The sequence below is a fragment of the Gopherus flavomarginatus genome, chromosome 3 (genome assembly GCF_025201925.1).
Source record: "Gopherus flavomarginatus isolate rGopFla2 chromosome 3, rGopFla2.mat.asm, whole genome shotgun sequence".
Lineage (NCBI taxonomy): Eukaryota > Metazoa > Chordata > Testudines > Testudinidae > Gopherus > Gopherus flavomarginatus.
Window position 1 is genome coordinate 88,370,829 of NC_066619.1, and position 27,045 is coordinate 88,397,873.

The window sequence follows — 27,045 nt, forward strand, 5'->3', positions numbered from 1 at the left end:
TCTGGACAACCTGGAAAAGCGTGTATAGGACTTGCCAAGCCTGCTAAGATTTTTGAAGTTTTAGCCCTGAAACAAGTAGAGATGCCCCGGGACCCATTAGCCAAGAAACCTTTCTTTTGATGCTAATGGGACTGACACTTGTAAAAGCCTTGGTTTGTGATTTTTAGACTTTGTTTGAAGGAAGAAATACACTGAAATTTGAAATGGTAAAAGCAACCTCTTTCATAAATGTTGATTAATTAGCAGTATTGGAGTGGTATGGTATAAGGGGCAGAAATCAGCAATGTCTTCAATAAAAACAATTGGCTAGATTCTCTGAGTTGCTGTCCTCCACTCCTATTGAAAGCAATGGGAGCTGAGGCCGTTCAACACTTCACAAGAGCTGCTAAGAGCTATAGATCAAGCCTCATAAAAGGAAAAGGATAAACGGACACAACTCAGATATTAGGAATGGCAATATACACAAACCTGTAGGAGAACACTTCAACTTCCCTGGCCACACTATAGCAGACCTTAAGGTGGCCATTCTGCAGCAAAAAAACTTCAGGACCAGACTTCAAAGAGAAACTGCTGAGCTTCAGTTCATCTGCAAATTTGACACCATCAGCTCAGGATTAAACAAAGACTGTGAATGGCTTGCCAATTACAGAACCAGTTTCTCCTCCCTTGGTTTTCACACCTCAACTGCCTGAACAGGGCCTCATCCTCCCTGATTGAACTACCTCATTATCTCTAGCTTGCCTGCATATATATACCTGCCCCTGGAAATTTCCACTACATGCATCTGACGAAGTGGGTATTCACCCACGAAAGCTCATGCTCTAAAACGTCTGTTAGTCTATAAGGTGCCACAGGATTCTTTGCTGCTTTTATAAAATAAACTGTGTATCAATATTACAGTGTACTTGTGGCATGGGAATGCTGTGATATAAGCCACAAGGACTTGGATAAAGAGATGCACTGGATAAAGAGAGATGTTTTATGGGTACAATCCCCTATATCAGCCATGGGCCTGACCCTTCCAGTCAGCTTTTACACCAAACAGAAGTCACCTTAAACAATGGATCTACACACAAGGAAGGCATATAAGATCAAGCAGCGTATTGTTACTTCTGTCAATCCTTACTTGCTAGAAACTTCACTACTTGTATTGACTTTCTTGATTTCTCTTTAGGAGGATGAAATAATAGGGCCATCATTCTTGTTCAGGTCACTTCAGCTGAGCCTGGGACCCTTTGATAGGAAGAAATATGCTCTCTGTAGTTGCTTAAATAGCACACAGCAGCCAATATATTAAAACGGTTACACAAACAAATTGCTTTTTTTCCCCGTTTCTTTTGCATTTAATGCCAATAAGAGGCTATAGTGACTGGGATAATAAATGACTCCTGTCTAACATGACAGGTCCTCTTAGTTTCTCAGGGTACCATATGTGGTAATGCTGAGCACAGCTTTAGTGGAATGCATAAGCCACAAGTAGGCTGTGTACAAACATATCGGTAGCTGTTCTATAGGACATCTACCAAAAAGTGTAATTTGGTAGCCTATTAGATGGTTGACAGGAAAGAATGTGTGAAAAAAATAGAGATCACTAACTTTCTTTGCAGTATACATGTTTGAGAAAGCAATACCTTTCTTTGCATTGTTATGCTGCGTTTTGGGTGAAAAGTTATAGAAGCTGGTGGGTGTATAAGCCACCTGTCATTCAGAACAGATGTCAGAAATGATTACGTTCCCTTATGGAATGTATTCGTTAGCTATGGAGTATTCTGAGCTGGGTCTCTTTCAAACTTTCCTGTTGGACTTGTTCAATTTTATATAAACAATTAAATAGTCATTGGAGCAAGGGGACTGGAACCTGAGTCCAGGAGTGGCCCTAGCCAGTTTGCCAGCCAACCCAGCCACACCCCAGCCAATCAGCAAAGTGAAAATAGAGTTGGCCAATCAGAGTGGAGCATAAAGGGGGCTGGGGTGCAGCTCCTCCAGTATGAAGGCATCCAGGGCAACTTCTCTGCTCACCTGCCCCTAAAACCAGCCTTGCTCGGGTCTCCCCCTCTTCCAAGTGAGAGTTACCATTGGGCTATGGAACCCCTTTCACGCTCTCTCTGGCCCAGTGACTATTTAAGTATTTTTACACAAAGGGGAACAGCTTCAATAAGAGAGAACCTAACCCAAAATACCCCCCTGCCCCATGTGTGATGCTGGTAGACCAGGTGCCAGCTCAGGCCAATTGAGCCCGGCCCTCAATTCAACGCTGACCCATACAGAAGTGAATTAATCAGGGTCTTCTGTGTATCATTTTTTAAATAGATATTACGTTTATAAGAGTGTGTTTGGACTTTATGAAATGCCTGTAGGATGCTGCATGTACTAATCTCCCTTAACATCGGTATCCTATATATGGGTATGGTTTTAAAGAAATTTTGAGGTTTACATTGTAATCATCTGTAATTGTATAAGGCCAGATCTACAGTGCAGACCTAAATCAGTATAACTATGTTATACTTAGTTATACCAACCTAACCCCCCCATGTAGACAGAGGCCATGGCTACACTTACAGTTCTGCAGTGTTGGTAGTTACAGCTGTGTTCGTACAGCTGTGTAGGGCCAGCGCTGCAGTGTGGCCACACTGACAGCTACCAGCGCTGCAGTGTGGCCACATTTGCAGCACTTGCAGCGCTGTTGGGAGTGGTGCATTGTGGGCAGCTATCCCACAGAGCACCTCGTCCCATTTTGGCGCTGTGGCTTGTGGGAAGGGGACGGAAGGGTGCAGGTCTTTCCGCTTCCTGTTCCAACGCCCCGTGGTACTTTGCTACACATTCCAAGCAGTTTGGCAGCATTGTGAGTCTGCAGCGCGATTTCTGAGATTTCTGTTACAAATGGAGCCCGAGCAGCTGAGGACCTTGCTGATGAATGTTGCCAGCACATCACACATGGCAGTGGAGCTATTCCTTCAGCTGCAAAGTGACAGTGAGGAGTCAGACGATGATATTGAATCATCTGACGCTCAAGACACTCAATTGCTTGTGGCAGTAACAGACGTGCTCAGCACCGTGGAACGGCGCCTTTGGGCTCGGGAAACGAGCACTGAGTGGTGGGATCACATCGTCCTGCAAGTCTGGGATGACGAGCAGTGGCTGCAGAACTTTCGGATGAGAAAAGCCACTTTCATGTCACTGTGTGCTGAGCTCTCCCCTACCCTGCGGCGCAGGGACACGAGATTGAGAGCTGCCCTGCCAGTGGAGAAGCGGGTGGCTATTGAAATCTGGAAACTGGCAACTCCAGACAGCTACCGATAGGTGGCGAACCAGTATGGAGTGGTAAAGTCCACCGTTGGAATGGTGCTGATGCAAGTTTGCACAGCCATTAATCGCACCCTGCTAAGAAGAACTGTGACTCTGGGGAACGTGCAGGACATTGTGGATGGCTTTGCACAAATGGGTTTCCCTAACTGTGGAGGGGCAATAGATGGGACGCATATGCCTATTCTGTCACCACCCCACCTGGCGTCAGAGTACATTAATCGCAAGGGGTATTTCTCTGTGGTTCTCCAAGCACTTGTGGATCACCATGGACGTTTCACTGACATTTACTCAGGATGGCCTGGAAAGGTGCATGATGCACGCATCTTTCGGAACAGTGCCCTGTTCAGGAAGCTGATGGCCAGGACTTTTTTCCCAGACGGCAAGATCACAGTAGGGGACGTCGAAATGCCCACTGTGATCCTTGGAGACCCCGCTTACCCCTTAATGCCTTGGCTCATGAAACCGTATACAGGGAAGCTTGACAGGAGCAAGGACCGGTTCAACTACAGGCTGAGCCGGTGCAGAATGACTGTGGAGTGTGCTTTTGGCCGTTTGAAAGCCCGCTGGCGTTGTCTTTATGGGAAGCTAGATTTGGGGGAAAGCAGCATCTCTGCTGTTATATCTGCATGCTGTACCCTCCATAATATTTGTGAAGGGAAGGGTGAAAGATTCAGTGAGGAATGGACCTCCGAGGTTCGACGCCTAGAGGCTGAATTTGCACAGCCAGAGAGCAGGGCTACTAGAGAGGCCCAGCAAAGGGCTTCAAGGATTAGGGATGCCTTAAGGGAGCAATTTGATGCTGAGAGCGAACAGTAATGTTTGGTGCCTTTGCTGTGCTCCTTTCTACCTTGGGGTACAGTATTTACCACTTTCTGCAATAATAAAAACTATTGTAAAAGCCATAAAATCCTTTATTCAAAATACAATACATAAAAGGGCAGGGGGGGGAGGGTGGTGGACTGTACATTCAGAGGTTTGATTATGTCCTGTTTGGATTGCTGTTCAATGTCTGCTGCACTTCAGGATTACTATGCTGCAGAGTAATGGGGGTGGAGTGCACAGGGTAAGGATTGTAGTTATCAGCGCTGATAGGTGATCGTACAGGTGTTGGGGGCAGCTGGGGGTAGTAAGAAATAGGCTGCTGGAGAAAGGTGTTTTGTGCAAATACTGGGGAACAAGAAAGAGAGCTTTGGGAGGGGTGTGGGTTACCACGGTACAGATCTGCCTGCATGGCTACGAGAGACTCGAAAGAGTCAGTTTGGCGAGCCAGGAGCTTATCAGCTGCTTTGAGGTTTTTTTGGTAGCCAATTCCTTTCTCTTGCTTTGTGTTTGCCTCCACTCATACATTTTCTCTCTCCATTCCTGCGTCTCCCTACTTTCTCTGGTGTAGTGATTCATAACTGCTTTGATCAATTCTTCTTTTGATTTTCGCTGATTTTTTCTCGAGTTCTGCAACCAACGGGAGTCCGGTGATCTGGCTGCATTAGTCAAAGTCACTAAAAAAAACATAGATAGAAACATGTAATACACAGAGGCTACATTGTTTATTATCACACAGTGAAGGAGTTTGTAGACTTTTTGTAGCATCATTCCCACATACCTAACATAACACAGAGAGGCCAGGGAAGCGAAGGCATGGCGAGCAATGGGGTGAGTGTTTCTGCCCCAACTTCACCTGGGAGGGGGAACTGACTGATGGCTCACTGGGGTTTATCTGCACTGGGTAGAGGAGGGAGCTGGTGGCCTGCACAGGGGACAGTAGGGAACAGGAAGCTGCCGACCTGCTGGCGGGGGGGGGCGGAGCTGCTGGCGACCTGCTGCGGGGGGAGGGTTGGACTGCGGAACTGCCGGCCTGCTTGAGGGGGGGCTGGACCACGGAACTGCCGGCCTGCTGGGGGGGGGGGGCAGACCGCGGTGCTGGCGACCTGCTGGCGGGGGGGGGCCGGACCGCGGAACTGCCGGCCTGCTTGGGGGGGGCCGGACCGCGGAACTGCCGGCCTGCTTGGGGGGGGCCGGACCGCGGAACTGCCGGCCTGCTTGGAGGGGGGCCGGACCGCGGAACTGCCGGCCTGCTTGGAGGGGGGCCGGACCGCGGAACTGCCGGCCTGCTTGGGGGGGGGCCGGACCGCGGAACTGCCGGCCTGCTTGGGGGGGGGCCGGACCGCGGAACTGCCGGCCTGCTGGCGGGGGGGGGGCCGGACCGCGGTGCTTGCGACCTGCTGGCGGGGGGGGGGGCCGGACCGCGGTGCTGGCGAGGGGGGGGGCCGGACCGCGGTGCTGGCGAGGGGGGGGGGCCGGACCGCGGTGCTGGCGACCTGCTGGCGAGGGGGGGGTACTGTGAACCTGGAGCCCTGCAATGAGTAGTATCCCTACATTATCAACAGGGTTTCCTACTGCCAGATATATCACTGCTGTGTGTTACCTGGGAAGAGAGGGAGGGTCTTCTACAGCAATGTGGATTCCGCCCTGGCCCCTATGCAGCTTGCCTGTGTGCAGCCATGGTCCCCCCACCCCTCGCTGCACAGTGGATCGGACGAGTTAGCCTGACCGGGACAAGGACCACGGTGGCTCTCCCTATAAACTTGCGAAAGCACATTGCCCACGCTCTGGCTGCAACTTTTCAAGACATTACCGAGGCAGATTACAGAGATGTGATAGAGCAAATCAATGGGCTATTCCACGTTTAGGCATGCATGCAGGCAGCCATAACCCAAACCGTCCTCTCCCAAAACATTAAATCTGCTTACCCCGAGCACGCTCCTCTGCTTCTTCTTCACCAGCAACTTCCCGCTGCTGTGACTGGCCTGCCTCCTCCTGGCTTGAGAAGTGCTCCTGGCTGCATGCCTCCTGGGACTCCTGGGTGTCTCCCTCCTCCCCAGTAGCCTCACTCTCGGCTTCCTCTACACCCTCCCCCACTTCTCCCTGCTCTGAACTCTCCATCATGCTCCTCGGATTGGCAGTGGGGTCACACCCAAGTATGGCATCCAACTCCTTGTAAAAACGGCAGGTCGTGGGGGCAGCTCCTGAGCGGCGATTTCCCTCACGGGCTTTGCAATAAGCACTGTGCAGCTCCTTAATTTTTACCCTGCACTGCAACGTGTCCCGTTCATGGCCCCTTATCAGCAAGGACTTTGATATCTGCCCATAGGTATCATAATTTCTCCGGCTGGAGTGCAGCTGTGCTTGCACAGCTTCCTCACCCCAAACACTGATGAGGTCCTGCAGCTCGGAACTGTTCCATGCTGGGGCTCATTTGGGGTGTGGAGGCATGTTCGCTGATTGATTGCACTCCACACCTGGCTGAGCAAACAGGAAGGGGATTTTTAAAATTCCCGGGGCATTTAAAGGGGGGGGTCAGCTGAGCCCAGGGCAGTGGAGTGTGAAGGATTACCAGAGAGGCTTAAAAGATATGCTGGGATACCTCCTTATACCCCGGAGGCCAATAAAAGCGCTGGTGGGGTCCACACTTGCTGACCAGTGCTGGATCACCAGCGCTGGAATCGCTACACCCGAGGCACGACCGGGTATACAGCCAGCGCTGCAACCAGGGAGTTGCAGCGCTGGCTGTGCTTTGCAAGTGTGGCCACATCCTGAGTTGCAGCGCTATAACCCCCTCACCAGCGCTGCAACTCTCCAGTGTAGCCAAGCCCAGAGTTATGTTGATGGGAGAGCTTCTCCCACCTCTCAGGGAGGTAGATTATCTATGCCAAAGAGAGGAACTCTCCCTCAGTGTTGTAGTGTCTTCACTAAGGGTTTGGCTACACTTGCAACTGTACAGCGCTGGGAGTTAAAGCTGTCTTCGTACAGCTGTGTAGGAAAGCGCTGCAGTGTGGCCACACTGACAGCTACCAGCGCTGCAGTGTGGCCACATTTGCAGCATTTGCAGCAATGTTGGGAGTGGTGCATTATGGGCAGCTATCCCAGCGTTCAAGTGGCTGCAACGTGCTTTTCAAAAGACAAGGGTGGGACAGGAAGCGTGGGGGAGAGAGAGAGAGAGTGGATTTTTGAAGCTGACACTGTGTCAGCTCCCTGCCTTGCAAGTTTCGACCCCTTCCCCCACCCCTCTCTCACTCACTAAATGCAAATAGCTGCCTTTGTTTTTTTCCCTCACAGACCAGATAAGTAGCTGCTCCAAAACAGACCCTCCCTTCCCGCTGACCGGGCTGCTTCTCTCCTCAAGCAAACACTAGCTGTGGACATTCATCCCCCTGCATGGCTCTGCTCGAGCAAACAGTAGCTGTGTTTGTTTTTTTAGATAAGTAGCTCCGGGAGCCCCGAGTTCACAACAAAACAAAGAGAGGCATCACAATAAAACAAAGAGTGTTATCTTTACTTAAAAGCATTATGGGAAGGTTCTGGAGGTCAGTTACAGTGTAGAAAGATTAATCACTGTTTACACTGGCACCCCAGCGCTGCAAAAGCAGTGATGTTCTCTTTATTCCTCTCATCGAGGTGGAGTACAACCAGTGCTGTAGCCAGGGAGATACAGCGCTGTATGTGCCTTGCCAGTGTGGACGGGGAGTGAGTTGCAGCGCTGTAAAGCCACCAAAGCTGTAACTCTCAAGTGTAGCCAAGCCCTAAAGCTCTACAGCACTGCTGTAGTGCTGTACACGAAGACAAGCCCAGAGTCAAACAGGAAGGATGCATTCATTCATGTAAAATGCTGGCTTCATACAGAAGGTGTTAAGCCCTCCCCATCAAGAAGGCCCATTGAAACCAAATGAGCCATTGAGAAACATTAAAGAAAAAGACTTTGTTAAGTGCATTCCTCCCCATCCTCCACCCATATGGAGAGGAGGTGTGTGCATGAACTCACCCTATCAGCTTGAACTCTGTGGGGAATGGAATAAAAATCCTTAAAGGGCATTTAAAACACTTAAAATGCGCCACTGCAGCACTTTAATGAAGACTCTCTACGCTGGGAGAGAGCTCTCCCATTGGAGTAGTTAAGCCACCTCCCCGAGAGGTGATAGTTATGTTGGCGGGAGACACTCTCCCCTCAACATAGTGCTGTCTACACAGGGGCTTACATCAGTATAACTACATCACTCAACAAGAAGCCCTAACAAGAAGACACTATACCTCTATACTTCTTGGATTATAAGAACATAACAATAGCCATACTGGTCCCTCTAGCCCAGTCACCTATCTTCTGACAGTGGCCAATGCCAGATTTTGGGAGGGCAAGATTTGTAGGCATAAGCAAGAGATCCCCAGCTTCTCAGCCTGGGTTAACCCTAAAGGACCTATAGAACTTGCATATTGCAGCAGTTTCTATCACCTTTTAAAACTTAAGACTAGTGCTTATTCATGCCTGTTTCTTTACCTGCTTTAATTTTGTAAATAACTCTTATTTCTTCTTCTCAGTTAATAAACTGTTAGATAGTTTATTATAGGATTAGCTGCAAGCACTCTCTTTGGTGTAAGCTCTAAAATGTAATTGACATGGGGTAAGCAACTAGTCCTTTGATATTGGGAGTATTGTGATTTTTAGTGTAAGGGACCATCTGTCACAAAGGCAAGCTTACCTAGGTGGCAAGATAGCCCAGAGTACCCAAGGGGACTGTCTGTGACTCCATGGTCAGGCTGTTATAGTGCCTGAGGCATTTACGCTTGATACTTGGTTGGTGAAATCTAAGTATAGAACTCAGAGCCAGTTTGGGATATGTGCCCTGATACTTAAGTCTGCCCTGCAGCTGGGACTCATACTCTTGAGCCACTGCAGGACAAGCTGACACTGCTTTCCCAGCCTAACTCCAGGAGAGGGTCCATGGTTGTAATCCCAAGTGATGAGAAGCACCTAGCTCCCTGTCAGGGGCTAAGTTTAGGCTACATTCCTCGCTTAAGCAGCTCTCCACTCAGCATGCTGGCTTTTGTTAATCCTAGTTTTAGGCACTTAACTATATCCCTGGATTGTATAGGAAACCTGGGTGCTTACCTCAAAGTTGTGAATTCTGCTAGACATCAGGGTACCTAAAAATTAGGCACCCCAATACTGAGTGTTGTGACACCTACATCCTCTCAGAAGTGCCATCGTTCTAAATTGCCAGGGGTGTGCTCAATCCTCTGCTTAACCCCAGGCCCCGCCCCCACTCCACCCCTTACCCCAAGCCTCTATCCTCATCCCACCTGTTCCCACACCCACTCTACCCCCTCCCCTGAGTGCACTCTGCCCTCACTTCTCCCCCTCCCCCCCCAGTGCCTCTTGCATGCCACTGAACAGCTGATCATGGTGGGCAGGAGGCGCTGGGAGGGAGGGGAAGGAGCTGATTTGCAAGGCTGCCAGTGGGTGCTAAGCACCCACTATTTTTTCCATGGGTGCTCCAGGGCTGGAGCATCTCCTTATGAATCTAGCCCAAAAAGCTTAGTCAGAGGGCTTTTGGATAGAGTGTTGGTTAGAAAGTGTCTTTGAACCGCAAGTAAAGAAACTGTTTCCTGCTAACTGATTCCTACTGTGTTCAGAGAAACAGGATTATACAAAGAATGCGCACAATAAACAGGATTGCATCAAAGGAATGTGATTCCATCATCAGTTTCTGCTAATGGAAACAACCCCCAAACATGGTTAACTACTTGGGTCAGGGGTAAGAATGTTTAAGTACTTGCTATGCATTTAAGTAAATGAAGAGTTATAAATCAAATAGTTATAAATCAAATCAAATCAAAAAGTTTTTAAAACAAAACATCTCACAGCTTATAATGAACTGCTCCAACAGACAAACCTCTACAAATATTTTTCCTCCCCAAGAAATTACATTGTGCTGTGGGTTTGAACATTACTCTGCATCTATGGGCTGAAATGCTAAGGCTGCAATTTCTTTTCATAATTCTTTCACCCAAATTCTGATGGTGTAAAGAGGCATAAAGCCAGTGGATCGAGCCACATGGGATTAGGGGTTGTCAACTTTCTACCCACACAAAACCAAACACCCTTCCCCTGCCCCTCCTCCGAGGCCCAATCCCTACCCTTCCCCTTCTCAGAGGCCCTGCCCCCGCTGACTCCATCCCCCTCCCTCTGTTGCTCGCTGTCCCCACCCTCACTCATTTTCACCGGGCTGGCTCAGAGGGCTAGGGTGTGGGAGGGGGTGAGGGCTTTGGCTGGGGGTGCAGGCTCTGGGGTGAGGACAAGGATGAGGGATTTGGGGTGCAGGAGTGGGCTCTGAGCTGGGGCAGGCAGTTGTGGTACGGTGGTGTGTGAAAGCTCCAGTTGGGGGTGCAGACTCTGGGTTGGGGGTGGGGATGGGGATGAGGGTTTGGGAGTGTAAAAGAGTGCTCTGGGCTGGGGGATGGAGCCAAAGGGTTCGGAGTACGGGAGGGAGCTCTGGGTTGAGGCAGGGGGTAATGGTTTGGGAGGACTCTGGGCTGGGGGTGTAGTTTCCGAGGTGTGGCCAGAAGTGAGGGGTTTAGGGTGTGGAATGAGTTCTGGGCTGGGGCAAGGGTTTGGGATACAGGGGGAGTGAGGGTTTTGGCTGGGGATGCAGGCTTTGGGATAGGACTTAGGGATGAGGGATGCAGGAGGGGGTCCTGGATTGGGGCTGAAGGATTTGGAAGGTGGGACGGGGATCAGGGCTGGGGCAGGGGGTTGGGATATGGGGGGGGTGAAGGTTCAAGTTGGGGGTGCGAGCTCTGGGGTGGCACTGGGGATGAGGGGTTTGGGGTGCAGGACGGTGCTCTGAGTTGGGAACAAGGGGTTTGGAGGGTGAGAGGAGGATCAGGGCTGGGATAGGGGATTGGGGTGTGGAAGGGGGTGCAGGATCCAGGTAGCGCTTACCTCAAGCAGCTCCTGGAAGCAGGAGCATGTCCCCCCTTCAGCTCCTATGTGGCGGCACAGACAGGCGGCTCTGTGTGCTGCCTCATCCGCAGGCACCACCCCTGCAGCTCCCATTGGCTGCGGTTCTTGGCCAATGGGAACTGGCACTTGGAGCATCGGGCAGCGTGCAGAGCCTCCTGGCTTCCCCGTACGTGTAGGAGCTGTATGGGGGACATACCACTGCTTCTGAGAGCCACATGGAGCCATGATACGCAGGGAGCTTGACTTAGCTTCACTGTGCCACCAACTGGACTCTTAAAGGCCCGGTCAGTGGTTCTGACCGAAGCCACCAGGGTCCCTTTTAGACCAGGCATTCCGGTTGAAAAATGGACACCTGGCAACCCCTGTGCTAGGCAAAATTCCATGTAGGAATACCCCTGGTGGTCTGGACCAGTTAATCCTGGCTGCTTGTAAGGTCTCTTGAGGTAGAGGGTAGGTGGAGACTGAGGCTGCTACAACTGGACTAGGGGGGCAGACAGGCTCCAGCACACCACTGGGTGTAAAGCCACCCTTCTTCTCCACTCTTCTGCACTAAATGAGAGTGCCCAGAACAGAATTGGTGTCCCGGCTTGGATCATACAAATGATCATTGGTTTTATCATTTTGGGGGTTGTTGTTGCAGGGGGGCAACAGTTGGGGTTCGTTTGCCCGGTGTGCGTATCCCCAATGACCACACCGGAGTGGAGAAGCAAGTATCTTTATTTGAGTCAAATAAGGTGCAAGGAGATATAAAATCTCAGATCATGCACGCATCACTATCCGTTGCCATGTCTTATATACCTTACTTGTTTACAAAGATGTTCACAGGTGCTACAATTCATCATTTACAATTCATTAACTACCGGATCTTTTAATTAACTATATCCTTAACCCATACTACTGACCCCCCCCCTTTGATCGATTACATCTTGTACCATAAACAAAAGAACACAAGAAAATGATAAATGATTACATGTACTCATGCTAACTTTAAAGGAACATATTGTTTAGCTCGAAAGGCAGTCGTAGGCCTGAGAATGTAAACTTCTGACCCCACGCCATATTGCCAGTTACCTGGAGCACTGCACCCTCCAACAATCCCCCCTTTGAGAATACTCAAAGGCCTTTCGTTGAGTTTTCTCATATTCATTACTTAGAATAAGATCAAAGGGCAAGCCACCTGATGTTGGCAGCGAGACTGCCCTAAGGGGGTACATTTCTGTTGGCTGACGGAGGGCAGAAAGACAGATTTTACAACAAGGCACTCCTATCTGCAGACCACAGCAGAAGAGCAAACCAATTGCTATTACCACTAGCAGGGAGGTAAAAATGCTTTTAAGCCACCCAAACCAATTACCAAAACCCCAAGAACCCCACCACTCATTGTCACTATTTTGCGTTATATGAGTGACAAGGTCATGCAACTTAGCTAGTCTATTTTCAATACTTTGGCTGTGATCAGAAAGGTTAAAGCAACAGAGACCCTTAAATTCCTCACACCCATGATTATGCCTTAAGAGGAGGTAATCTATTGCAGCTCGATTTTGGAGTACCCCTTCTCGGACCCCTGTGAGTTCCGAGGCCAAGTCAGAGATTAAAGTGGAAGTTAGATTGATGGACTTGGCAAGGGCACAGGCCACTTTTGCCAGTTGGAGCTCTGCATCTAAGGCCAGGCCTGGGACTCCGACCAATGAAGTAGCAAGGGCTATAGCCTGAGATTTAGACACCAGATTTACCTTAGAATCACAGGTTTCGTCCAGAGGCAGGCCACGCCGAGCTCTCTGGACTCGGGTAGGCCCCGGTGTCTTTAGAACTAGAGCATGACCAGGGACAACCCCCATGGTTAATCGTCCGAGAGAACAAGGGCCTCCCGAACTGTTAGCTGGGACATAGGTAAATGCGGTTAGTCCGCAGAGCAAAAACCACCCACGGGGAAGGTATAAGTGTGCAAAAAATAAGAAGTCGGGATTGGGGAAACAGAAGAATTCATCTCATGGTTGGTTAAATTAGTATCAACCTTCTGTGCCCCTACAATAGTAAAACAGGAAGTAACATTTGAGGACACGGCCATTAGCCTAATCTGAAGACGATGCTGGTTTGTATAGGGCTTAGGACTTGCGATAGAACCAAACAGAGACAGATGCCTAGCTGTCAATTTAATATTGAAACCAGCAAGTTTAGTATATTTGTGAATTTCTTGCAAGGGCATAGCCACTCCCACAAAACAAGTAGTAAATACAGACCCTAAAGTGTAACCACTCCCTACACAAAAGTGGGAAGAATTAGAGGCTGTGACAGCTAAAAGGGCCCACCAGTTATTTTCTGGGAAGCGGAAGGATAAAGGGGCCAGCTGTCCAGAAACAGTAAACACCCATACATGTATTAAAAACATGGCCAAATTAGAGTGATTTGCGTTTAAACAATAACTTGAGTCCCAAATCTTCCGATTCTCTGGTTCCGGTAGGCTGAACCGTCCACTGCTTAGTGTCTGGATTCTGCGGCGGAGGTAAAGCTTTTAGTCAGGAGTAGTGAATTCAGTTTTTGTGTCCCTCTACTTTAGCTGCCGTGTGGGACACCAGCAAGACGAGATAGGGTCCTTCCCACTGTTCCAGGAGGTGTTCGTCCTTCCAGGTACGGACAAGGACGAAGTCATCTGGCTGTAGGGAATGGACAGGTGCATCCAAAGGGAGTGGCTGAGAGTCCTTAATGTATCTGTAAAAAGAACATAAAACAGCAGACAGAGAACACATATACTGAGACAAATATCCACACCCAGCCTCCCATTCCCCTAGCAGGATCGGGGTACCATTCATAGGCCATGCCCTTCCAAACATAATCTCGAAGGGGCTTAACCAGTTCTTCCCTTAGGAAGAGCTCGAATGCGGAGTAAAACCAAAGGTAGGGCATCAGGCCACTTTAAAGACGCTTCCTGACATATCTTGGCTAGATGCCTTTTGAGTGTCTGATTAGTGCATTCTACCACTCCACTGGCCTGTGGCCTCCAAGGGGTGTGAAGTTTCCAGTTGAGCTGGAGGATATCCGAGACATTCTGGACAATTTTTGAGGTGAAGTGTGTTCCCTGGTCAGACTCCATCCATCGAGGCAGGCCAAATCTAGGAAAAATCTCTTTAACAAGTTTAAGAGCCACAGTCTTAGCAGTGTTCCTCGGTTAATACTGTGATCCTTCTTTTGATGAGCCTGTAGTGCATTACTGCTACCTTTTAAGGGGAGTTGTACGGCCTCCAAAAGCTGAAGAATTTGTAACCCGTGCTTGACCAGAGAGCCTTGAGCCGTCAATAATCCCCTTTGTTTCCATAAACCTGCGTGGGCATGTAGTACACCAAAAGCATATTTAGAGTCTGTGAAGATATTAACCTTTTTCCCTTTTGACAATTCAAGCGCACGAGTTAAAGCCACTATTTCGGCTAGCTGGGCTGAAGTCCCGGGGGGCAGGCTTTTTGCCTCCACAGTTTCATAGAGAGACACCACGGCATAGCCCGCCATTCTAAGTCCATTTACAACAGTGCTACTGCCATCCGTGTACCACTCATAGTCTGCGTTAGGAAGAGGTTGATCTTTTAAATCCTGACGGCTGGAATACTGGGCATCTATAACTTCCAAGCAGTCATGCTCTTGGCCCTCTGTTTCTGGCAGCAAGGTGGCTGGGTTAAGGGAGGGGCAAGCCTGCAGGGTAACTTCGGGGTTCTCTAAGAGCTTAGCTTGATACCGGGCTACCCGGGCTTGGGTGAGCCAGAGACCCCCCTTTGTGTCCAGTAAGGCTTGGACCATATGTGGAGTGTATACTTGAACAGCTCCCCCCAAAGTCAGTTTTTCTGCTTCCTCTAATACCAGAGCTGTAGCTGCAACTGCCCGTAGGCATGCCGGCCACCCCCTAGCAACCTGATCCAATTGTTTGGAGAAATAAGCCACTGGGCGTTTCCAAGAGCCCAATAACTGTGTAAGTAGTCCCAGGGCCACCCCTTTTCTTTCATGTACATACAATTGAAAGGGCTTAGAGAGATCGGGCAGACCCAGGGCTGGGGCTTCCATCAATTTTCTTTTTATTAAGGTAAAGGCATTATTTGCCTCTGCTGTCCAGTAAAATGGTTCCTGATCGGTCCCTTTAACACATTCATACAGTGGCTTAGCTATCAGTCCAAAATCTGGAATCCATATGCGGCAAAATCCTGCCATTCCCAGGAATGCTCTGAGCTGCTTGCGATTCCGGGGAGTAGAAACTTGACAAATAGCTTCAAGCCTCCCCCTTGAAAGCTGACGCTCCCCCTGTCTGATCTGGAAGCCTAGGTAACGTACTTCGGGGAGGGCAATTTGAGCTTTATTTCTTGACACGCGATACCCCAGCAGCCCGAGAAAGTTTAAAAGACTTACGGTTGCCTGGAGACATATTTCTAGTCCCACTGCTGCGATTAATAAATCATCAACGTACTGTAGGAGAAGGACTTTGTTCTCATTTTCCCATCCTTCCAAGTCCCGGGATAAAGCTTGACCGAAAAGAGTGGGGGAATTCTTAAATCCTTGTGCCAGCACCGTCCAACACAGTTGCCTTTTATTCCTGTTTGCGTCTTCCCATTCAAAGGAGAAAATTTCCTGGGACCCTGTGTCCACCAGAATTGTGAAAAAGGCATCCTTTAAATCAAGAACTGAGAAACATGAATACTGTCCCCCCACAGAGGCTAGCAGCGTATATAGGTTGGGCACGAGGGAGTATAGAGTCTTAACCCTCTCGTTGACTGCTCTTAAGTCCTGCACCAATCGATAACTGCCGTCCGGTTTCTGGACTGGTGAGATAGGGGTATTCCAAGCTGAGTGACACTCCTGTAATACCCCACACTGCAGGAATTTATCTATAATTTTCTGTAATTCCTCCCTGGCCTCCTTCTAAGTATCAAGACTTTGCTCATATCTTCATTCTGCTTCTGCCCATGCCTTAGCTGAAACCTGGTTTCGCTCCACTTCAGAGAGGAGTGTTCACAGAAGTACCTGACAGTTATCCCAGTCAGGTTTATGACTAACCAGACAGCCTTCAAAAACTGAAATAAATCGGGAGGGGTTGATAGAAAATTCCCCTGCCTGCGCTTTGAAAGCCGCTAGATCCACAGAATTAAAAGGAACATGAGAGTACACCTGCATAGTGGTTAACTCCTGAGTAGCCGTAGCATTGCGAGCGATTCGGGTTTCAGTAATTAAAGGGTACAAACCTGTGGCGGGCTCAATTGGCGGGGCTGAGGGGACTTTGTCACCATACAATGGGGGTGCTGTGGCCGAATGTGACCCCGCTCCTGCTATTACAGTAAATAATGAGTTTTAAACATTTTCACAACTCTTCCCTAAGCCTGTTGGAATCAAATTACACTGCTTCAAAATATCTGTTCTGTTCCATAATGACATAAATATCTGACCATAAATAGGCTCATTCCATTTACCAGTTTGTTGACAAAATAAAAGAAGTTGGAGGATCGTATTATAATTAATTGAACCCTCCGGTGGCCACCGTTCCTGGTCCTCTAGCTGATATTGAGGCCAGTCTATTGTACAATACCTTTTTAGTTTACCCTTAGTTAGTGGATCCATTCCAAAGATTTTCCAATTACCGAGAATGCAACCAGAATGCATTCTAAAGGCGTGCACGCTACCTTATCCTGTGACTGTCCCTGTCCCATTCCTTACCGGGAGACCCTGGGCGTCCCCAGGTCTTAGCAGGTGACAGATTAAACCCTTTAACTTTTATCCTACCTTATCCCCGAGACCGGTTCCTCACCGTCGCTCAGGACCAAAGCTTCTCCACCTTCTGGGGCGTTGCACCGTTGTGCCTCCCGGGGTCGACCGTACCAGACTTCGCTGAGGCCCCCGGTGAAAGCACCGGTGCGCGCTGGGCATCAGTGACTGTCTCAGTCCGTCGGCCACCGGAGAGGGTCCGGGCAAGGCTAATTTTTCAGCCTCAGACCGTCCTGCCGCGGTCGCCAAAGCTGTTGCAGGGGGGCAACAGTTGGGGTTCGTTTGCCCGGTGTGCGTATCCCCAATGACCACACCGGAGTGGAGAAGCAAGTATCTTTATTTGAGTCAAATAAGGTGCAAGGAGATATAAAATCTCAGATCATGCACGCATCACTATCCGTTGCCATGTCTTATATACCTTACTTGTTTACAAAGATGTTCACAGGTGCTACAATTCATCATTTACAATTCATTAACTACCGGATCTTTTAATTAACTATATCCTTAACCCATACTACTGACCCCCCCCCTTTGATCGATTACATCTTGTACCATAAACAAAAGAACACAAGAAAATGATAAATGATTACATGTACTCATGCTAACTTTAAAGGAACATATTGTTTAGCTCGAAAGGCAGTCGTAGGCCTGAGAATGTAAACTTCTGACCCCACGCCATATTGCCAGTTACCTGGAGCACTGCACCCTCCAACATTGTCTTTATTTGTGCATGTCCCAAAGCCATCATATAATTTGCCATTGATTTTATGGTGAAAAATAAGATCCCAGTGAGTTACAATAAACATGTTGCTAGTCTGAATCTGGTGCATTAGCAGAGTTGTATGGAGCAACTTACCTATTACACCTGACTCTAACTGGTGCTATTAGTTTCTTTCTAGAGGCTAAATCCCGATAGCAACGAAGTTAACAACAATTTTGCCATTGACCATAGACTTCAATGGGACCAGAATTTGGCCTTTGAGGACCTACTTTTATTTTACTGTTTAATGGGGAATTATTTCATTGTCTTCTTCTGATTTTCTCTTTAAACTTTTACATTTCTCAATATAATTTGAGTTACAATGAAAGCAAAAGCTAGCCTGAACCAGGCAATTTTTTATATGCAAAGACATACTTATGATCTTACTTAGATGTACTTACTTTTCATAGAATTTGGGAAGCCTCAGAAAATATTAGTATAGTAAAATGCATGAAATCCCATTAGTCTGTAACTGCATATGATTTCTACCATAGCCGTATAACTTTAAAATGCCCTTTGGCTGAACTGATTGTTGCGCCTACAATACAACTCAACATATTCTACAGATAAGCTCATTTTTTATTTGGATTGTAGAAAAAACCAAGGAAGATCTTCATTTAGTGACAAAATCTACCACCACTTTACTTGCCTTGCACTGTACATATGTTATTTGCAGAGTAAGATACTACTCAAGGTGAGTTAGGGCGGCAGACTCTAACCCAAAGTTAACAGTGTTACCAGAACATACAGGGACAAACACTGCTCTCAGATACTTACACACATTAGCTTTAGTGGGAGTTCTGTGTACAAGTGTGTTGAGTTTGATCTATGAAGTCCAAAATGGGTTAAGTCCTATCTACTACAGAGATCACATCTCCCCTGGTGCCCTACCAATACAGTTGAGATGACATAGTACTCAAGTTGAGGCCCCACTGGTATACACAAGAAAGGGATATTGCTTGGGTGCTCACTGAAGGCCCCACAGCTTTGTAATTTACTCTCCAGCCATTGTTCCAAGATAATAAGATCTGATTACCTGCAGGACATGCTGCAAAGCTTATCTCTTTTCCCAGGCATTTGAAAATTGGGAGTGGAGGGTCTATTGTAATGCTTGGTTATTACAGGAGGGGGAAGGGAATTTGAGCTTTTGAATTGTCTGGTTTGCTGCAGATGAGTTATATTGTATTTTTAAGCTATGGCAAGCCTGCCTAGACATTATGGAAAGGCACCCTTTATTCATTTGTATATAAATCTTAGAACATAGATAAAAATATCCAAGGGCAGAATTTAGCCAACAGGCCTGTAAGAAAACTATAGGAATTTACAAGATTTTATTCTTATAATGAAAACCACTGATCTGAAGACATCTGAATTTTGGATCCTTACTGTTGCTCAGTTCCAAGTCTACATTCAAGCATTTTAGCATGCGCACACACACATGCACACAATCTCACCCTTTACAAAATATCTCCATGTTGTTGTATATGGAAGCCTATTTGGTAAAGAGAAGCTGTATCACATCCAACATATGGGAAATGCACAACTAAAATAATAAGATTTTATGAAAGATTTAGATGATTATGGGAAAAGCAGAGCAGGATGAAAGTAGGTAAATCTGTTTTACAAACAGTCAGTGGCAAGAGAAGAAGCAAAATAGCCAGCACTTGTCCAAGGAAACTAACAATAAATTATCTGTCCTGAAACATAATAATTTAGATGTCTAGGTAAAGTATGAAGAGTTTAATCAGGCACTTACGTAATCATAAGAGGATCCTACCATCAATAGAATATTTACTAGAAAAGCAATGACCATTTTTTGTTCATTGTATGATTTAAAAAAAAAAACTTTTGGCAACTAGGACATGTGCCAACATGTTGTTTGAATTCTTTGAAATCTCAGGATTATTTATTCAAGAAACTGAGAATTACAACTGTAAGAAAGACATACATCAAACCTAGCACAGTGTGACAATATCTCACAGAAAAGGAAATCGTACATATTTGTACTATGTTTTGTTAGGCACAAACATGTCCTTGTTTGACTTTGGCTACACTCGAAACTTCAAAGCGCTGCTGCAGGACCGCTGCCACGGCAGCGCTTTGAAGTGTGAGTGTGGTCGCAGCGCCAGTGCTGGGAGAGAGCTCTTCCAGCTCTGCACGTACTCCACCTCCTCATGGGGATTAACTTGCAGCACTGGGAGCCGCGCTCCCAGCACTACGGCACTGTTTACGCTGGCGCTTTACAGCTCTGTATCTTGCAGTGCTCGGGGGGGGGGGGGGGGTTCACACCCCTGAGCGAGAAAGTTGCAGTGCTGTAAAGCACCAATGTAGCCAAGGATACAATTCCCCTTCATCTTTAAGACCACAGGCTTCAGCTAAGATGTCTCATGTCAGAGTCTCAGAACTTCATAGTTAGATAAACTTAGTATTTTTTTAACTATTATTAACATTAACAATTCCTTGAATGGCCATTTTCTTGCTATTATGATAGGATTTGGAAAAATATGGCATATTTATATTTTAGTATTTGTATTTCCATAACACATAAGAGCCTCTGTCACATACCAGGATCCCATGGTGCTAGGCGATATACAAAAACATAAGATGATGATCCTGGCACATGGAGCTTACAATTTAGTGAAAACATCCATAGTTGCTTTAGCTAGGATAAAAATGTATAAGGGCTGTAAATCCCATTGTGTCAGTCCATAACCCAAAATCAGCTGCCCAAAATTAAGAAAGAACTTTCCTTGTGGGCAGGTCATTCACTTATTGTCTCAGTCCCATCCAGTATAGCAATTTCTGCATTTCCTTTATTATTCAGGAAACATGGGCTGAAAGATTTGGTCCTGGATACAGATCTCACATTTGAGGTGGTGGAGAACAACTCTAAAACAAGCTGAGATGTTTACTTCTGAATCCAGATCCCAAATTCCTCAAAATCTGAAGGGAAAACACATTCCAGTTTAGACTTATCTCTATTATCAAGAGGCTTGCAGCATAGTCTAAATTTTGGAAGAATTAAGTTTGTGGCCCTGTGACTAGGTAGATTTAGCTACACAAAAAGCAGAGAGAACAAAAATCATGCTTTATCAAAGCAAGTACTTTTAGGTACAACAACTACCATTCAGATTCAACATGAAGTATTTTTCCAGTTGTTTTCCTAAAGTCAAATGTATTACTTGTGAAAAAGTAATTTTAAATTGTTTATTTCTACACTGTAAGAACTGGCAATGCTAAATCATTCATTTAGACACTCAAGAAGTGTAGTGAAACATTTATAAAGTGTGGAAATCAGATTCATTGCAAGCAATCAAATGCATAAATGTAGTCAATAATATGCCAATAATAATGTCCTGCCTATTGAGGAAGGGTCACAAGGGAAATTGCAGCAGCTGAGCCACAGCATGGAGCAATTTTGAATTTCTCTTATTGAAATCAGATGAAAGCAACTCTATTGTGCCAAATCAGATGATACCACGCTGATAATGGGTGTCAAGAAAGAGAAGTGCTGCCAGCAGATTCTAATGAATCAAGCACATATTTTAACGTCTTCTCAATGGATATGAAAGTAAAATAGCAGAAAAAAATATATGGAACACAATTAGTTATACTGTATAATAAAGGCATGGATACAGTATATGCACTATAAACAGCTAGATAAGTGATCTCACAAAGAAATTGCTGTATTCACTGGAGAAAAAATAGGTTAAATAATTCATCAAAGCATAAACTCATCTGCGTTTTATGTTCCTTTGCTCTGCATGTTTTGAAGTTCTCTGATAAACATTTTGCTCAGCTGCCATAAGAAAGAAATTATAAGTGGTTTTAGTCCCTGTCTCTTGGTAGTTTATTCTTCTCTGTTCATGCTTTTTTAAAATATATATATATAATGGAGCAATACAGCAAACTCTTTAAAAATCTATCTCCTGAAACTGCACCAAAAGGTAAAAATTTTAAACCGAGAGCTCAAGGGATAATTGCCACAAATCTAGGCAGTTCACTATAATTATATACCACAGGACCCTGTAATCTACATCTCAAAACATTTTATTGGGCCTCAGGAAGGCTTGGTTAGTTAATTATGGCAATTATTGCTGTGACCTAGAAATATATCTCCAGCCACTAAAACAAAAAGCTGCTGCATTGAAAGAATCCCCCCAAAAGTCAAAGCTAGGATAGTGTCTGTCATCTTTAAACTAGGTATTCTTGGATATTTTTTCATATGCTCAGCTTCTCATTAGAGTGATCGATTCTTGTTGGTGCATTGGAGTTGTGTCTCAAGCTAATCTCAGGAAGATGTAAGCTAATTAGCTACACCAATGACAGAATGTCCTTTAATATCATATTGCTGTTAAACTATGGTTTCGTAACATTACTTTCGTGCAATGGTGATAAAAAAATATTACCATGTACAATAAAATCAGTCATTATTGGCCTATTTGCTGACTTCGAACATACTATTGTCCATGGTAGTGCAGCATGAACCACATTTGATGCCAATGTAGCAGCTGCTGTATGCAAATATTGAAACAGCAGTACTTAAAACTAAAATAGATAGGCAGAAGTCTCAAAGCATTGAGGTTTAGTTCTCCCTTTCCATGCTCCTTTTAAAAAATTATCAGAATATACAGACCTCAGGAAGAGAAGTTTGCTAATGCAATCTATAGGGTCAAATTTATCCCTGGTGAAAATCATCATCAAGAGATTATACAGTCCACGAATTTTGCCCATTTAGATGGCACACTTACACCATGTCAGGATGAAAATCTCTCTAACAACATACATTCATACATACAACAATATATTTCTCTTTCAACAGTGACACCCAGCAAGTATTATTAACATGATCATTTTTTCTAAGAAACGGGTATGAAAATCTCTTTTATGAGGCAGTCGCTGTTCAAAGCCACAGTCCTGTAACAAGATCTCTGTGAGCAGACCTTGGCACCCACGCAAGTCTCCTTGCATCAGTGGTGAGTTATGTGGGTCTAAGGATGAATCCACCCACACTGCTCTGATTGCAGGATCAAGTTCAAAGGTTAAAAATGTAGGTCTGTTTTGTAGTAGCAGGTGTTTGATGTATGTGTAGGATTTGGTTTTCTTCTTTAATTTTGACTCCTTTAATCGTGGTGGCCTGTGGTCTAGCCTCTAAGCTCCCTTGCTAAAATAACACTCATAGTATTGCAATTTTCTTTTTTCTTTTTCTTGTTAAAAAAACAAAACAAAACAAAAAACAAGTAAAACTAATCTTAAAAAGTTGTCCAAAATACATTTGTCCTCAATATGCTTATCCTGTTCTCAACTGTCAAGGACAAGTGGGAATGCATATAAGCCCTGTGAGGACCATAAGGAGAAAAAGAAATAAACATTTAAGACTAATTGTCACAACGTATTAGCAGATATTTCACACAACTTCACAAATATACTAGCGAGTCTTCACTAAAAATAATGCAATTGAGGATTTTTTTTTAGATGTTATTGTTTTTCACTCCCCATTTTTGCCTTGCTGTTTTAGATACTTGAAAATATATATTTTTAAAATCCCATTTTTTTGTCCCTTCCTATTTGGCAAACATTTCTTTGTTTTCCCTTCTCTCTGTTTTGAAAAGATCCAAAATTAACATGCTTGTTTTCCTATGGCAATTTCAATTTAGCTAGAACCTTATCCTAACAAAACACCTTTGTTTGTACAACAGCATCAATGGCCATCATAACAGAGCTAAAAAGTATTCAGATTGCCAGCTACACCAAAGCTGGCATTTTCAGGTTATATAAACACTGCAAAACATCTGTTTCTAGCACCTTACCTATATTCTTTAAAACAAAGCCAAGGTGTGGCAGCTTTTTTCCCCCCCCCCCCCCCCGAATAAATGTAAAATGCCTTAAAAGTAAATTTTACTTTATTTATTTAGCCTGAAAACAGTGAAATAATGTGATTGGTCATCTGAACAATCTGCGATTACTACCAATTACAGAAACATATTAAGTAGGACTGTTTGTTTATGCCCAGAGGCACCCATTTAGAATCACGGGAGAATTATTATACAATAGATTAGTATGCATCTGAATGATCATAAGACTATGAATGCAGTGTTCTGGGAATAATTTTCTTTTATTAATATATCCTGCAAAACTAGAAAACGGAACACAAAATTTTTTGTCAAGAAGAGCAGCTATTGGTTTATATCTGTCAGCAATGAACTAGAGATTTTAAAATATATGCTGGGGATACATTATTTAGATCTGGAGACACTTCCTCTTTAAATTCTACTCATTTAAAGTAGGTTACATTTGGGTTCTCAAAGCCTAGATACTTTCCTTTTAAATGAAAAAAAATCAAATTTTATTCTAAAACAGGAAATATGGCTTGTATGCACAAAATAGGGCTGAACATAAAAGTTCTGATAAGGAAACTCTATGGAAGAGTTAGCCCATGAGTATGAACACATTGCAGAGACTTTTACCTATAAGCATTAATTTTGGTTAGCCATACCACAGTTGTTTAAAGGTATACTTCTAAGGGTTCAAAGCTGACATTCTTACTCAAGCAAACACTAATTGAAGGCTATGGGAGTTCTGCATGGTCCCAAATCTTGCAGGGGAATGGAGGGGAAAGAATCTCTCATAGACAGGGGTGCTGGAACAATTTGGTTTGAGAGCCACTGAACCAAACTGTAAACCCTTTATAGGATGGAAACCACTTCAAGCCAGGGGGTGCAGCAGCACCCCTAGTTCCAGTACCTCTTCTTCTAGGCAGTGGTATAGCAATGGAGCCTCAGGAATATAGTATTGCATAATTTCTAACTCCTACAGAGGAAGAAAGGATCTAATGAATCCTTGTAGTAATGGAGCCACAGGCCCCACTCCTCTAACCTCCAAATGCCTCTGCATTGGGACACAGAGATCACACTTCATTCATTATAGATCATATTCATTACGCATTGGCTCTCTTTACAGTTAGCACATTGTTCAAAAGCCAATTGTGATTTTTCTGAGTATATGTTTGTACAGCCATGGGAAAATGAGGCTGTATTTTTGCTAATGGTGTTTATTTTCATATACTGATGATTATATCATAAAGTGAAAATGTAGATGTCTTTAGTAATGAGAAAGGGAACACATAAGAGGTACTTACCAGATGGAAGTGAAGATATAGTAGTGACTGCCAATTCTAAAATGGCCACTTTAGACCTGTAGCTACTTAGCTCTCTCAAACATAAAAGGCCAATCCCAGAGAGGCATGCAGGGGAAAAAAACTTCCCTTGGAGAAAGTAAGGGCTAGGAAATCATCAAAAAGGCTGCTTTGGTGTTGTGCCAATCACACATATTGTAAAAACACGTTTAAATCAATGTTAAACAGAGTGTTTTGTTCCAAGGGGAGTGCAGGTTCCAACCTGGAATAGGCTGCCAGGGAACTGCTCATTGTGACTCCAGTATGGCAAAGCAGTTGCACCTCCCTAGAAAGCAAACATTGTGGGCACTTAGGCAGGAGAAGATGAAAGAAAAAAAAGGTAATGAGATGCAGGTGCTATTGAGGATTGGGTTCCTCAAAATCACTGGGAGACTTTTTTCATTTCTGGGGTACACTGGCAGTCAAAGAAGTGTAGTCCAAAGAAGGCAAAGGAAGTTGTAGAAGAAAGAAGAGATCTAAATAGGGAAGATAAGGAAGCATCATGAGAAGATAATGTAACTGACTATTTTACTCTCTTTGCTGTAGTGTTCTGATCAGTTTCTCAAGCAAATGATTCTGTGCATTTTTCCCTCCTGCTCAGAATCCAATGTAGCTGTTTTTTATAAGAATTTTTTTTAAGCAGTTGGATGAATAATTTTCAGACTCTGGGCTGTTCACCACCTGCTTTAATTATTTCATGTCCATGTCATGTGTCATGTGTCCTTAATGACAGTTCTTTAACATGTACAGCATACTCCCCTTTCCTTCACCAGCTGTACCAGCTAGTATGTAGAGTGGAGGGATGAAGCTATGATTCTGCTTAATCTCTGCCCTTAGTCTCCATTCCAGTGAGTTTTGCCCAGAGGAGCAGCATGGCAGTAGCCCCTGTGGCCCTCCTAGTACAGGGCCTGTGATTGTGGGCAGCCTTTAGGTGTCCATAAAAGGGGGAAAGTTTATTACGTCCTCCCCTGTGTGGCAACATAAGGACTTGCCACAATCCAACCTGAAATTATTAATCAGCAAATAAGGTTAACACTGATAACTATTATTATAGTGCACACAATACTTCACAATTAGTGGAGATTTCATATGTATCCTTATCTCTGCATGTTAACTGCAATGCCAAAGCTCGGTTACTTAATGTCAGATAGCTTGCTTGGTGGAATGGCACACTAGGAGCTGTATTTTAGGGTAACAAATAATAGCTGTAACAGAGATGATCACTAGTGTGAGTACGATGACAATTAAGTTTATGAAATGTGTAAAGTGCTCAGTACATTATATCACAAAAGGCATGGAGAAACATAACTTTTATTACTCTTTGGTTCTCTAACTGATCCATCAATTATACTTTTTGAATATTGTTGAGGGATAAATCATCATGTACCAGGGAAAGCCTTCATGGCATTTTTATTGTGAATTTATTATCATGAATGATTAAACATGGGAAATGCTTTTGGCTTTATCTCCTGCCTGTACATTCTCAGATTCCATATCACTCTGCATTAAGTGAAATGCAAGGCTAGATCCTGGTCCCACCCCTTTTGAACCACGCTGGTAATGATGGACAGCTGCCCTAACAGCAGCCAGGGATTCCTCTAATGTAGGGGGAGTCCCCAGGTGGAATAACACCAATGTAGTTGGCTCTATGCCTCATCTTGGACATAGCTGGGTAGGCTCTTGTAGTCCCTGAAGGACTGTTCTCTGTGCCGTAACTTAGAGCAGCAGCTACACGCACTTCTGAGTTACATCAGGGGCTGAATCAGCCCCTAGGTTGGGCAAGACTGAGAAAAGTGGAAAGTTGGCTTAGAGGCACACCACGTTTTTTGCCAAGCACAGATCAGTAGAATTAGGGGAGCTGGTCCACTGTGTACAGACTGGTTGTGAGGAAACACTCTACTCCATAATAAACTGAAGTACTACTGAACAGGGAAGTTCATGCATAGAAGATGCAGTTATTTACCATTCTTCCTCTACTTTGTGTAGAGGGGATATGTGTTACTCTGCTGGCAACCAACAGTGAATTTACCAAAAAGCTGATGTAACTCATGTGGGCTCTTATCAGAGTTTCCCCATAAAATAACAGGTCAAATTTCAGGACTAGACCCTCATTTTCCAAGCTCTACAAGGGACGGCTCCAAGTTACTTGAGGTACCATTGTTCTCCTCTCGATCCTGAGCTACCATGACTGAATGCATAGAACTGTCACCCTGAAGGATAAGATTTTTAAGTGTAAGAGACTGAGCTTTGTAGTGACTCATCCATCAATCTGGAACTCAC

The 27,045-nt window shown here is 45.2% G+C and overlaps 2 protein-coding genes across 2 annotated transcripts in view; both read right to left on the reverse strand.

The window, feature by feature from the left end:
• The window catches only part of LRRC2 (leucine rich repeat containing 2), an 865,563-nt gene that overhangs the window by 689,348 nt on the left and 149,170 nt on the right, over positions 1-27,045 (reverse strand). The window lies entirely within an intron of this gene.
• LOC127047300 (uncharacterized) lies at positions 14,072-15,289 on the reverse strand. The gene has a single exon (XM_050945425.1). The coding sequence runs from the start codon at positions 15,287-15,289 to the stop codon at positions 14,072-14,074; it is 1,218 nt and encodes a 405-aa protein (XP_050801382.1).